The 14,166-nt window shown below is 44.6% G+C and overlaps 1 protein-coding gene across 1 annotated transcript in view; it reads left to right on the forward strand.

Annotated features, from left to right (window-relative positions):
* The first annotated feature begins 3,443 nt into the window (after positions 1-3,443).
* Positions 3,444-14,166, forward strand: part of LANCL3 (LanC like family member 3) — a 95,651-nt gene continuing 84,928 nt past the window's right edge. Inside the window, exon 1 of the mRNA XM_047076389.1 lies at positions 3,444-4,016. Coding sequence (XP_046932345.1) covers positions 3,444-4,016 — 573 coding nt within the window. The remainder of the gene's footprint in view (positions 4,017-14,166) is intronic.

A 14,166-nucleotide genomic window follows, 5' to 3' on the forward strand; every position in this document is an offset into this window, starting at 1 on the left:
TCAAGAAGAGGGGGCACATACCCTACCTCCTAATGAAAGGAATGGCAGGGTCACATTGCGGAGGAGCACATGGCAGAGGAGATGTTGCTAAGGGCCATATCTGGAAGATGTAATCTCCCACACAGAGTTAGTAAAACCAGATTGTGTGAAGTCACTGGAAAGTGTACTGGCCACCAGACTGTGGAGAGACAAAGAAAGGAGGTAGAAACTGCAGAATGTTTACATTCTTACATTCATAACAGCAAAAAGGAGCCAAGAAAACAATGGGTAAACTTTCAATAAAGGCTTCATTCTGCATTCTACACTCCAGGTTACTTTGCTATGATGCTCTCATAGTAATTCGTTTACCATTTCACAAACTATTATTGGGTGCCCACTACATGTGCCAAGGACTATTGTAGACTCTTGGTGCATATGAGTAAATCAATGTAACAAAAAGCTGTATGCTCATGGAGAGTGTTTTCTAGTGGAGTCATGATATGAAAATAAAAACTACTGCTTACAAATTAAGTAAGTGGCAATTGGAGGCAAGGCCTCGTGTGGCCTAAAGAGATAGCTCTACCCTGAAGGATGCCCTGGACTGAAGTTTTGCCAGGTACAACAGACCAAGTGGTGAGGTCTTTGGGAAAGACATTTGTAGGTAAAAGGGTTAATGTGTCCTGTGAGTTTAAGAGGACTTCCGGATGCCACTAGCTTCCTGCTTCTCCCAAATCATGCTGTTTCACATCCATCTTGTGACCTTTGTTCTACTTGTTGGCATCACTGTCCAAACACCTAGGAACCCCAACACTTCACCCCACCCTGTAAACACACCCGTTGTCATGTACTTTGGAGTTCCATACAGACACCCTGTATTTTTCATGTGATTTGCTAATACATTAAGGCAGGTAAGAATGTGCCAGTCCTAAGACCAGACCTAAAGAAGTCTTGCATGTTTTCACTTGTGCTCTTGCCCCGGTGCCACTGCCATGTAGGCATGCTGGGGTTGGCTGGAGGATGAGAGACATGTGAACTAGACAGAGCCCAGTTACACCAATCACCCCAGGCAACAGCCAGCCCGCCCCCAGACACATGAACGAGCCCAGCCAAAATCCCAGATGCATGAGCAATGAACTTATTGTTACAGGCTGTAAGAGCTTGTGGTTGCTTGCCATGCAGCATTTTGGGGCAACAGAGGAGGTGATGCAACTGGGAAAAGGCAGAGCTCCCTCTCGTGGAGGCCTGCTTACAGTTTTATTTTGAAGTCAGGCGGCACGAATCCCTGCCATTGCTGCCGGGATGTATAAAAGGATAATCAAAGTCAAAGTTAACAGAGTTGCCTCTAGATTCATGACAAGGGGGAAGCGTGGAGAAATGAAGTGGAATAAGGCTTCATTTCTGCCTGTGAAGGTTTTCATTTTATGTCTCCTTGTCTGAAGGAACAAAAGTCACTCCTAAATGCTTCCTACGCCTGAGGGATGAGGAAGAAGCCCCACGGAGAAACTGAACATTCCAGTTGCTTCTTTGATACCTTTAACTCAGCAAGCTCCCTGCCTAAAAGTGGACTTAGCTTTTTTATTGTTATAATTAAAAATAAAACCTGTTGGGGCGCCTGGGTGGCTCAGTGGGTTAAGTAGCCCACTTTGGCTTAGGTCATGATCTTTCGGTTCGGGAGTTCAAGACTTGAGTCGGGCTCTGTGCTGACAGCTCAGAGCCTGGAGCCTGCTTCCGATTCTGTGTCTCCCTCTCTCGCTGCCCCTCCCCTGCTCATGCTCTGTCTCTCAAAAATGAATACACGGTAAAAAAATTTTTTTAAATAAATAAAAATAAACCTGTTTTGGCAGCGTTTTACAGGATGGATGGAGGCCATACCATCCACTGTGTGGACGCGTCAGTCCTGGCAGTAATCCTGGCACACAGAGCTCCTTTTCCAGAATGCATCAAGCAAGGACAGAGGGGCAGGCCATTTAATCTCTGCTTCCAGATCATTGTGACAATTAGCACTTTTGAGGAAAAAATTGCCTCCAAACAAAAACTGGCCTTTCAAGTAAGTTGCTCTCCCCACAAAGTGTCGGGAACGTTTCTACCAGTACCAGGAGACACTTATTCTTTTGTGTCCTGCACAGTCCCTATCCAAATGCAAATACCCCTGGGAGAGGAAACCTTTGGCCTTCACTTGTCAACACTTTGGGAAAGGAAGATTTTAAAACAGCTGAGCAAAAGAAAGGCAACTTGTTTGTGTAAGTGCTCATCTTCTTTCTCAGCGGACCACAAGCTCCAAGAGGCCTAGGACCATCTCTACTTTGTTTATCCATCTATTTCCACAGTCCAGGACACATAGGAGACCCTCAATGACGCCTGGTGGAAGGAGAGCAGGAGGGAAGAAACACAGGGAGGAAAGGAGGAAAGAGGTACCTAAGAACACGCAGAAAAGGGTGAAAAGGCCTAATTCAAATTCTCCCGCAGCATTTGCCTTTATATTACCTAGTTACTGATGCTTACTATGCATGCATGGGAAGGAGGGGTCTCTAGAGTAGGAGAAAGACAGAACCCCCTCTCTCTTACCTTAGCCTGGTGTGGGTCTTTGCATTTTTACTCCTGTACGCTCCGAGAAAGGCCACGCGACAACCAAGGCCAAAGGGGTTTTCCTATGGGGGCCTTCCACCGATTCCAGCTTGAAACGTGATGGCCCCAGCCTTTGGGATTGAAACATTCAGAATGAGAACTCCAAAGTGACCAAGATGAAAAAACAAGTTTCAGGAGGGCGCTCCGTTTTTTCCTAGTTCCCCCCCTCCCCAGCTCAGTGGCTTCTCAACCTTTACTGTGCGTGTGAATCACCTGGGCTCCTGCTAAATATGCTGATTTTGATTCAATAGGTTTGGGACGAAGTCTGAGCATTTTTAACACGCTCCCAGGTGGTGCCGATCTGCTGACTCGAGGACCACGCTTTGAGTATACTGGGGACTCGAGGTCTTTCACCTCCACCGCCAGGTGCGTGTGTACGCCCAGCCTCAGCGTTCCGGATCCGTGTCCCGCGCGTCCCTGGCCTTCCGCCGGGAAGGGAGGAGCCGGGGGCGGAGCGGGAGGAGTGGCGCGGGCCCCGCGTGGGTCCTGCCGGAGATCACCTCGGCCCCTTGGAGAGGCGGCCGAGCTGCGGCGGCGCAGGAGGGGGCGGGTTCGGCGAGGGCGCGGCCTCTCGGAGGGGGGCGTACGACGCGCATCCCCCGCGGCCGCCTGGGCCACTCGGGAGCTTCGCGGCAGCCGGGTGCCCCACTTGGCAACCCGCTCCGTGCTTCTTCCTCGCGCCCGCCTCCTCTTGTCACCTCCCGTCTCAGCCTCCTTGCTCCATCCCCGCCGCATCAACCGCCGGCCGAGCGCCTCCGAGAGCCAGAGGTGGTGCGCGGGGCTGCAGGGCGCGCCCTCAGGCGGACCCCGGCCCGGCATTGGGGGGCACGGGCGGCAGCATGGACACCAAGCGCTGCTTCGCCAACCGCTTCGATGACTACCAGGGCAGTCTGCTGGCGGGCCAGTGCGAGGAGGCGGTGGCACCCTTGGTCACCGCCACCATCGAGCGCATCCTTCAGGAGCTGCCCCCGCTCGGGGGCGGCGCTGAGGCCCGGGGGGCGGCGGCCGCGGCCAGCAGCTGCCAGGGAGGGCTGTACGGCGGCGTGGCCGGGGTGGCCTACATGCTCTACCACGTCTCGCAGAGCCCGCTCTTTGCCGGGGCCCGGGAGCGCTACCTGCGCTCGGCCAAGCGCCTCATAGACGCGTGCGCCCGCGCGGAGGAGTGGGGCGAGCCGGACGCCGACACCCGTGCCGCCTTCCTGCTCGGGGGAGCAGGCGTGTACGCCGTGGCCACGCTCGTGTACCACGCCCTGGGACGGTCCGACTACGTGCAGCCGTTGGGCAAGTTCCGGGCTCTGTGCGCCGTCTGCGCGCCGGTCTCCTTCCTGGAGTGCGGCTCCGACGAGCTGTTCGTGGGCCGGGCGGGCTACCTGTGCGCCGCGCTGGTGCTCAAGCAGAAACTCGCCCAGGAGGTAAGAGGCAGCCCCGGCCGCGGGGGGGCGCTCGCCGCCTGCCCGGCCCTTCCCGGGACTCCTGGCGGCGGGAGCAGCGCTCCCTGGCTCTTCTCTTGGTCACTCTGTTTGGCTCTGTCATTTCCTTAGTCTACAGAGGTTCATCTCCGGTGTTTGTCTTCCCTTCTCTCTCCTTCACTCTCTCATTTGTTGGGATTCCGCGCCTCTGCGCTTTGTTCGTGTTTTGCGCCGAATGTGGTGGCCTCCCCAGGTGCCTCTTTGCGCAACAGCTTCAGGGAGGCCCTTTGAAGTGAGAGAAGAAAAACTCGAAAATGAAAGGGATTTCCCTTTCTTTGACCCTCCTGCCAAAAAAGCTGAAGCACCCTCGAGCCTTAAGAGGGCTAGCAAAGTACTGGAAGTGTTGGGGGCTGGATATGCTATCATTGTTTCTATCGCTAACGTGGAGGTAAATTGCTTTGGCGACCGACCTCCCCCATTCCCTGCCCCCCCGGGTCTGTAATTCAGAATTCCTGCCCAGCTGAGGGTCTCCCGTGCTTACTGTTTGCTTACTATTCAGTTCATCTCAGGGCTCTTTGAAAATGTATATCTGATGGGGCTGTCCTCTTTTAAATACATAAATGCAAACAGAATTCTACCCCATTGTAATAGAATGTGCATTTTTTCATTTTAAAACGCGTAGTTAGGATTGTCAAGACAACAGCATACTTGACAGGGCAGGTTTTCTTAATGAAGAGCTTTCCAGTGGCTCCTTGAAGTGAATTGGATCTCACAACTACATATGGATTGTTTTGTTTTTTTTTTTCTGGATCCACTTTGAATACAGCATGTAACTATTAGAAAAGAATGTGCCAGTTCCTGTGGTGTAGGGGAAAAAAAAATCCTCCAAAGGATCATAGTAACTAGAACGGAAAGAGGCATTTCATTCATAATCCACTGGAGCCAAATATTGTTTTAGGGAGGAAGTGACACATTTAACTTGAATTTATTTGGGTGAAACAGGCGTTTGAAGAAAAGTTAAAAGTGCACAGAGTGTTTTAAAAGTGTAATTAGATAACTTCCAAGATAACAGGAAGACTTGATATTTTTTGTTTATTTATAGCAGGTGAGGTTGATCCAAGTGAGAAAAAAAATCACTAAAGACTGTGCACTGTGCTAGCAGGGCAGCAAAGATCTGTGTGACAAAGTTGTCTTGAATTCACTCTGCTTCTGAGTCACTGTATCTGCTAGCAGTTCCCTAAGGGCCCTTCCAATTGTATGAAACCTTTCGGAAGGCCACGGGGCTATTTACATATCATTTGCATTACATTTGCATCTGCTCCTCAGACCTTGCAGTCTGGTGGTAGGCAATTTTCAAATTCGGTTTTTGCTTCTTTCCTTTTCATGCCTTGGGGCCTTCTCTCCAGAATGGAGTGACAGAGTGGGAGACCCATCAGGTCATACAGGTGGAAACAGACCAACAAGGACTCCTTGCCCCAAAACTGGTGACCCAGGGCCAGTCTGAAACGCTGATCCAAAAAGACATTTATTAAGACCTCTCTTCTGCCTTCCTGCCAAGCCAGATGTATCTTTTTATACTAATCAATTTGAGGTGCTTTGGCCCCTGCTCCCAGGAGATAGAACAAGCTCTGAGGGTTAACATACACACACACACACACACACACACACACACACACACACACACACACGCGCGCGCGCACTCTTAACCTGAGCAAGGAAGCCAGTCTCCGTGCCAGCCTCAGCTGCAGTAATCTGAGAAATTCAGGCTTGAAAGGTGCAGGGCAGGGGCTAAGCATGCCTGGCTTGAAGCCCTTATGAGGGGAAAATAGAAATCTTCTGTCCCATCCCCATTCGCACGTCCTAGCCAGCATATGGCTTTGCCCTCAGTAGATGATCCATAAACCTTGATTAAATTGAGTTGTGGACTTCTGTCATTTCTCTCTAAAGAATCTGTTCTTCTATCCTGGGTTTCCTTCTTTTCAATGTCACTTATATGCACTTTCCTCTGGCAGTTCCCTCAGTTCTCACCCTAGTCTAGATCCTCCCCACACTACTTGGCACAGCCCTGGCACCTAATAAATAGTTGAACAAATGAATCCCCATTTACTAGGATTAGTGCAGTGTACTCTGGGCTGGATTCTCTCAAGAAATTGCATGTACCTCTGAGAAACCAATCTTAAAAGCACTTCATCATGTTATTTCCCCATTCAACATCCTGCGGTGGCTCCCTATTACCTTTTCTCCAGTGGCTTCCCATCTTTTTTAGAGCTAAGACACTTAAAATGGCTGACAGGGTCCCACATGATCTGGCCCCCCTGCATACCTCTTCCACTTTTGCTCACTCTGCTTCGACCACACTGGCCTTCTTGCTGTTTCAGGCATTTATTGTCTCGTGATATTTGTACTCGCTGTTCCCTTTGCGTGGAATACTCTTCCCCTAGCTATTTTTATAGCTAGCTCTCTGACCTTGTATAGGTCATTCCCTCATCAGTGAGGCTTTCCCTGTTCACCCTGCTTAAAACTGCAACCTTGTCCCCTGACTTCTGCCCTTTTCTTGTTTCATTTTGTTTATGTTCTTTCCCAATTAGAATATAAGCTCCGTAAGTGTGGAGAGTTTTTGTATTATTGCTATATTCCCATATTAAGGTGGCACCTGGTACATATTTAGTTACCTCAACCTTTCTTCTGGTATTATTGCAAATATTGTTTACTCTGTGGCTTGCTTTGCTACTCATTTTTAATGGTGACCCATTTATCAATATTTTCCTTTATGGTGGTGGCTTTTGGTGTTCCATTGATAGGAATCCTTTCCTACCACCAAGGTCTCAGCAAATCTGTGTTGACTGAATAAGTGAATACTGGTCTGTTAGAAATTTTTTTGGCGTAACCTTTAGACCAGTGTTTGTTGAACTTTAATGTTCAGAGGAATCACCTGCAGATCCTGTCAATAAAATACAGACTGATTCAGCAGGCCTGGCATTGGACCTGAGATTCTGCATTTCTACCAGGTCCCAGGTGCTCCTGCTGGTCCAGGGACCATGCTTCGAATAGCAAGGCAGTCCAGTGCTGCATAGGTTTTGGCGTTATACCAGTCATGCCTGCTAAGAGATAGCATAAGATACCTTTCTCTGAAGCTTGATCTATTTTTTTCTAAGGTTGTAGTTGAGAATACTGATTACTGTCTCCTATCATGCTCTTGTTGTAAGGATCCACAAGGGGAATTTCTCTCAGTACTTAGACACAGGAATAGTTGTGCTCTTCCTGGAAATTGATTGAATTTTTTAATCTTCAGAATATGTCACATAACTGACATGTTCCTCGCTTGATGGTGGCTACTGGGAGGCATATGGCAAGAATTGTCCAAATAAGCTTGGGTAAAGTGCCTTATCACATGTACTTTTGTATGCTAGTGTTTACCCGGGGGTTTATAATTTTTTTCTTTCTTAGTTTACTCTTTTCTGAATTTTCTTTGTTACATTTGATTTTATTGTTGGCTTTTATAAGATTCAGAGAGAAGAAAAAAATGTGTGTATATGCATGTAGAGAAAGACAGCAAAAGGAAGTGTCACTCTTACCAGGTAAGATATTTTTGTTCAATTTAGCTCTCCTGGAAATACTCAAGGGAAGTAGCTTTGATGGTTTGTTAGGCAGATATCCTTGAGCGATGGGACACTAAAGTCCTGTGAAATCACACCATAAAAATTTGTACTGGGTCCATTATGCTTTCCAGATTGGTGAAAATGTAGCAGGGAAAGGGAAGTTAGAAAAAAACGGTGGAGGGATAAAGGGAAGGCCTAGGGGCCACAGTTAAAATAATTTTGCCACTGGAGACCTTGGACAAATAATTTGACATCTCTGAGCCTCAATTTCCTTACTTGTAAAATGGATAAATGATAGCTTCCTCATTAACTTATTCTGTCGTTTATTCCTTCATTCCGTGAATGTCAGGTTTCTACATGTTCCAGGCACCTTGCTGGATGCCAGGAGTTAGTAGTGAACAAAAATCAATATAATTATGTTATCGCAAGTGCTCTGAAAGAACTTAACAGAAAATAACTGGGGGCGGGGCAGGAGAGGGGAGGGGTGCTGCTTGGCAGACATTAGCCAGGAAGATTTCTCTGTGGAGGTGATGTCCTGGCTCATCACTGAAGCATGAGAATGAAGTGGCTGCTTTAAGAGCAGGCATTCCACGCAGAGGAGACAGCAAGGACGAAGCCCCCAAGGTGGGAATCCGCTTGGAGATTTCACAGAAATGGAAGGCTGCCAGCATAGTGGGAGCAGAGCGAACAAGGACTAAAGGGATGGGAGAGCTCCAGACCAGGTAGGGGTGGGGAGCACGGTCAAATCAGATCCTGCAGGGCCAGGTCAGTCAGGAGTTAGCACATGCTTCAGGTGTAAACGGTAATGTCTGTATCCTCGTTACCTTTGAAAAAGATCACCCTAGTTTTCTGTATGGATAGTGGATTAAACAGTATTAAGAACAGTCATAAAGGGGATTGGTTACAGGGGTCCAAACCCCTTTTGTGCCAAGGACTCCTTTATAAATCTGGTGAAGCCTTAGCATTTTTAGATGGATAAAATTAACACGTAGGACTACAAAGGAAACCAATTACATTGACATCCAGTTACCAAAACATTTTTAAAATTGTGATGCAGTAGCATATGTGTTTCTTTATTAGCACATTAAATAACAATATTTTGCAGCAAGCCTAAGGATTGTGGTACCTTTGAAACAGTGATGAGGGTCAACGATGTTTCGAGCTGCATTCAACAGCTGCGGTGTGACAGGAATATATCTGTGATTTTATAGGTGGCAGAGTCACAAGTACTTTGGTAGTTTGTGGTCTTCATTTGTAACGAAAAAAAAATGCTAAATTGTTTAAATGAGATTTGAGAAAACCCAGATGTGATTTTATTTCCCCAACCAAAGGGAACTGTTCAGGAAGTTGCTGTGGTGACTCACTTTAGGTAAAGTGCCTAGGGTAGTGCTGGGTGTATAGTAGCTGTTTAATGAAATCAACGTTACTCCCTTTCGTATCTACTAACAGAAAATTGAAAGTGATTCTGAATAGCCCATAGAAAATTACACGCAGTAATTTGAAGGAATCTATCTTCTTGCCATGATTAAAAAAAATATGTATGTATATTGCTGGATTGTTAATTGGGTCCTTGGCTCACTCCTAAGGCAGGTGGTTGGCAGCTGTGTAAGTGGGGATGCTTTTAGCTGCAGATAATAGAATGTCCAGTAAAAAGTGATCTAAATAATGGAGACATTTATTACCTCACTTTCTTGTTTTTTAATTTTTTTTAACATTTTATTTTTTTTTTTTTTTGAGAGAGAGAGAGAGACAGAGCATGAGCAAGGGAGGGGCAGAGAGAGAGGGAGACACAAATCCGAAGCAGGCTCCAGGCTCTGAGCTGTCAGCACAGAGCCCGAAGTGGGGCTCAAACTCATGAACTGAGAGATCATGACCTAAGCCGAAGTCAGATGCTTAACCAAGTGAGCCACCCAGGCGCCCCTATTACCTCACTTTCTAAAGGGTGTCAAGCTAGGCCATTTCAGGTTGGTCCAGCAACTCGAGAAAGTCGTCAGAACTCCAGCCCTTTCCAACCTTTTTCTCTGCAGTTCTCAGCGTCTGAGCTATCTCTCTAGGGTTGTAAGATAGTTACTATCATTCCAAACATTATGTTCCCTTACACCTGAAGTAGAAAGGAAGGATCTGAGGCTTTTTTCTTTTTTCTTTTTTTTTTAATTGTATAAAACGTTTTATACTTGAAGAATTTCCCTTCTGTCTCATTGTCCAGCACTGGCCACTTCTGGTTTCAGGGGAGGCTGGGAAGACTAGTGTCCTCCATTTCTAACCTCTGTCATTGGATGAAAGTTCTGACCAGAAAGAAGAAAGGCAAGGGAAATGGCTGTTGAGTGGTTACCAAAATGTCTACCTCTTGACACCCCTCGGCAAGGTCTGTCTTATCACCTCCCGCTTCCTTGGCTATTGTGAATAGTGTTGTAGTGAACATGGGGATGCATACATCTTTTTGAGACCCTGTTTTCATTTCCTTTGGATAAATACCTAAAAGTGGAATTACTTGATCGTCTGGTAGTTCTATTTTTAGTTTTTTGAAGCACCTGTTTTCCATACTGTTTTCCATACTGACTGTATCAATTCACATTCTCACCAACAATGCACAAGGGTTTCCTTTTCTCCACATCCTTGCCGACACTTGTTGTTTCTTGTCTTTCTGATGATAGCCATTCTAACAGGGGTGAGGTAAGATACCATAGTGGTTTTGATTTGCATCTCCCTGATGATTAATGATGTTGAGCACGTTTTCATGTACCCATTTTGGCTATTGGTATGTCTTCTTCGGAAAAATGTCTATGCAATTCCTCTGCCCATTTTTAAATCAAGTTTATTGAATTGCTAGGAGCTGTTTATATATTTTGGATATTAACTCCTTCTTCAAAATATGGTTTGCAGATATTTTCTTCTATTCCATAGGTTGCCTTTTCATTTTGTTGATGATTTCCTTTGCTGTGCAGAAGCTTTTCAGTTTGATAGAGTCCCACTTACTGATTTCCGCTTTTGTTGCTAGTGCTTTTGGTGTCGTATCCAGAAAATCATTGCCAACACCAATGTCAAGGAGCTTTTTCTTTCTTTCATGTTTTACAGCTTCAGGTCTTATGTTTAAGTCTTTAATCCATTTTGAGTTAGTTTTTATGAGTGGTGTAAGATAGAAGTCCAGTTTCGTTCTTCTGCATGTGGTTATTCAGTTTTCCTAGCACCATGTATTGAAGAAACTATCCTTTCTCCATTGAATAGTCTTGTTCCCATGTCCGATATTAGTTGACCATGTATGTGTGAATTTTTTCTGGGCTTTTGATTCTGTTTCGTTGGTCTATATGTCTGTTTTTATGCCAGTACCAGACTCTTCTGATTACCATAGCTTCATAATCAGGAAGTGTGATGCCTCCAGCAGCGTTGTTCTTCCTCAAGATTGCTTTGGCTATTTAGGGTCTTTTGTGATTTCATATGTATTTTAGGATTCTGTTTTTTAGTACCGTGTTGACTAGCAGTGGTGAGCATGAGCACCCTTGTGTCTTGTTCCTGATCTTAGAAGAAAAGCATTCAACCTTTTATCATTGAGTATGATGTTAGCTGTGGGCTTCTCTTATATGGCCTTTATTATGTTGAGGTATGTTCCTTCTATACCTAGTTTGTTGAGAGTTTTTATCATAATTGGATGTTGAATTTTGTCAACTGCTTTTTTTCTGCATCTGTTGAGATAATTGTATGATTTTTATGTCCTACTAATGTGCTCTATCACATTTATTGATTAGCATGTGTTGAACCATCCTTGCATCCCAGGGATGAATCTCTTTTGGTTATGTTGTATGATCCTTTTGATGTGTTGTTGAATTTCGTTTTCTAGTATTCTGTCGCAAATGTTTGCATCTTTATTCATTAGGGATATTGGACTGTAGTGTCTTTATCTGGCTTTGATATCAGGGTAATATTCCTTCTTTTCAGTTTTTTGAAAGTGTTCAGGAAGGACTGATGTTAATTATTTTTTAATCGGCTTGGTTGAATTCTTTAGAACCAGTTGGTCCTGGCCTTTATTTGATGGAGGTTTTCAATTACTGATTCTATCTCTTTACTCCTTATTGGTTTGTTCAGATTTTCTATTTTTTCATGATTCAGTCTTGGTAGATTGTATGTTTCTGTGATTTCATCCATTTCTTCTAGATTGTCCATTTTGTTGGTGTATAATTGTTCACAGTAGTCTCTTATCCTTTGTATTTGGGTGGTGTCATTTATAATGTCTCTTCCCGATTTTATTTATTGGAGTCTTCTCTTTTTCCTTGGTCTAGCTAAAGATTTGCCAGTTTTGTTTATCTTTTCAAAAAAAAATTCTTAATTGATCTTTTGTGTTGTATTCCTAGTGTCAGTTTTATTTCAGCTCTAAACTTTATCACTTCCTTCCCTCTGCTAACTTTGGGCTTTGTTTTTTTTCTTCTTTCTCTAATTCCTGGAGGTTAGGTTGTTTGAGATCTTTTCCCCCCTGGTTTTTCTTAAAAATTATTACTGTCCTCTGGGCATCTGTGTGGCTCAGTTGGTTAAGTGTCTGACTTTGGCTCAGGTCATGTTCTCATGGTTTGTGAGTTCAAGCCCCATGTCGGGCTCTGTGCTGACAGCTCAGAGCCTGGAGCCTGCTTCGCGTTCTGTGTCTCCCTGTCTCTCTGCCCCTCCCCGACTTGTGCTCTGCCTCTCTCTCTCTCTCAAAAGTAAATACACATTAAAAAAATTATTACTGTCCTCATACTCACAAGGTAAAACCAAACAATTAGAGGATACAGAAGGATACATAACAATATGAACATCATTGTTAATGATTTTTTCTTTTTTAGACACATTCAATGTAAAATACCTATATCTTTATCCATCTACACAAATGATCATATTATATATATTCTAGAGTTTATTTTCTTAACGTACCTTGGACATCTTTACACATGACTGCATAGAGAGAGGTCTCATTCTTTATACTGGTTTGATTACATGGCTATACCATAATATAACCATTATTGATGGACATGAAATGGATTTAAGTTTTTTTATTTTTTTGCTGTCGAAACCAATGCCGTAAAGAACATACACAGATAACAAGCGTCTATACATACACGATACTTACATGTAATGTGCACCTACATACATGTCTTTTTATACATGTATCTTTGCCTTCTGTTGTGCGTATATACATGTAGGTTAAAATTTTTAAAACACAATTGCTCAAAGTTTACAGATACTTTTCATTTGCTAGAGATTATCAAAGCTGCTTTTCAGAAAGATTTCATCAATTTCCTTTCCCTCCATGAGTGTTTGGGAGTGCTGGTGTTTTCCTCATTATTTTTGACGTTGGGTTTTATCAGACTTTTAGTATATGACAGACTGATGGGTGGAAAATGAGGATGGAAGTTTCTAGGGTAGAAAATGAGTCCCCTTATTGTTCCCTTCAAACCCCACCAAACAGAATACATAGGCAGGATTTCACTCAGTCTGGATGTGAGTGGTCTCTGTTTCTAAGCAGCTGTGTACTGCACCCCACATCAGCAAACCCCTGAAGTCTGGCTCGATATGACGGCAAGTTGGGGAATGTGGACTTTTGTAGGCTGAGTCCAGTTCCTAATCGCCTGATCATAGACTGCCTAGGAAGTGGGGCACTTCTGTGGATTATAGCTTAGATCTTTTGTTACTCTTGAGCCAGAACCCTGTAACTGCTAAAACGATGTAAGAACAGTGATGGATCACTTACTGCTTATGCTGTTGTAAGCACTTTACATATTTTATGTTATTTTATACTACCAGCAATGTTATGACTTAGGTACCATTACACTCTCCATCGTACCCAGTCAGGAACCTGAGGCACAGAGTAGTTGTGGACGTTGTTCCAGGTTACACAGCTAGTCAGCGGCAGAAATAGGGTTCTACCCTCTACAGGCTGATTATCAAATCTGTGCTATCAATTAGTGCTTCTCACACTTTATTTTTTTATTATTTTTATTTTAGAGCCCAAATCTAGAGGGAAGAGAGAGAGAATATCTTAAGCAGGCTCCACACTCAGCTCTGAGCCTGATGCAGGGCTTGATCCCACAACCCTGGGATCATGACCTGAGTGGAAATCAAGAGTCAGACACTCCACCGACTGAGCCACCCAGGCGCCCCTTTGTTGTGCAGACTTTCATGTGCACACAGATCTCCTGGGGATCTTGTTAAAAATCAAGTTTTGATTCAGCAGGTCTGGGGTAAGGCCCAAGATACTGCATCTCTATCAGGCTCCCAGGTGGTATTGCTGCTGGCTCATTAAGCAGACTTGAGGAAAAGCTCCAACTCACTGTTTTTCTTCCAATTTTATGGGATTGCCTATGAACAGATTTGACCGAGTCCCCCAAAACTTCATGATTTTCATCATTTGTCTTTTGTACTGAAGATGATTTCCATAAATGCCAGAATATTAGCTTTTCAGTTTGCAGGTAATGCTTAAGGAAAACTACCCTGCCTTGGCCCATCCCCTTGTAGGTTTAAGGACTCTGTTAACATCTGTGAATGAATGCATGGATTTCCTTTTTTTTTTTCTGGTAATTATACTTTCA

This window comes from Lynx rufus, unplaced genomic scaffold, assembly GCF_022079265.1.
Source record: "Lynx rufus isolate CCGP_SWC_20201006 ecotype Redwood Valley unplaced genomic scaffold, mLynRuf1.p SCAF_14, whole genome shotgun sequence".
Taxonomy (NCBI): domain Eukaryota; kingdom Metazoa; phylum Chordata; class Mammalia; order Carnivora; family Felidae; genus Lynx; species Lynx rufus.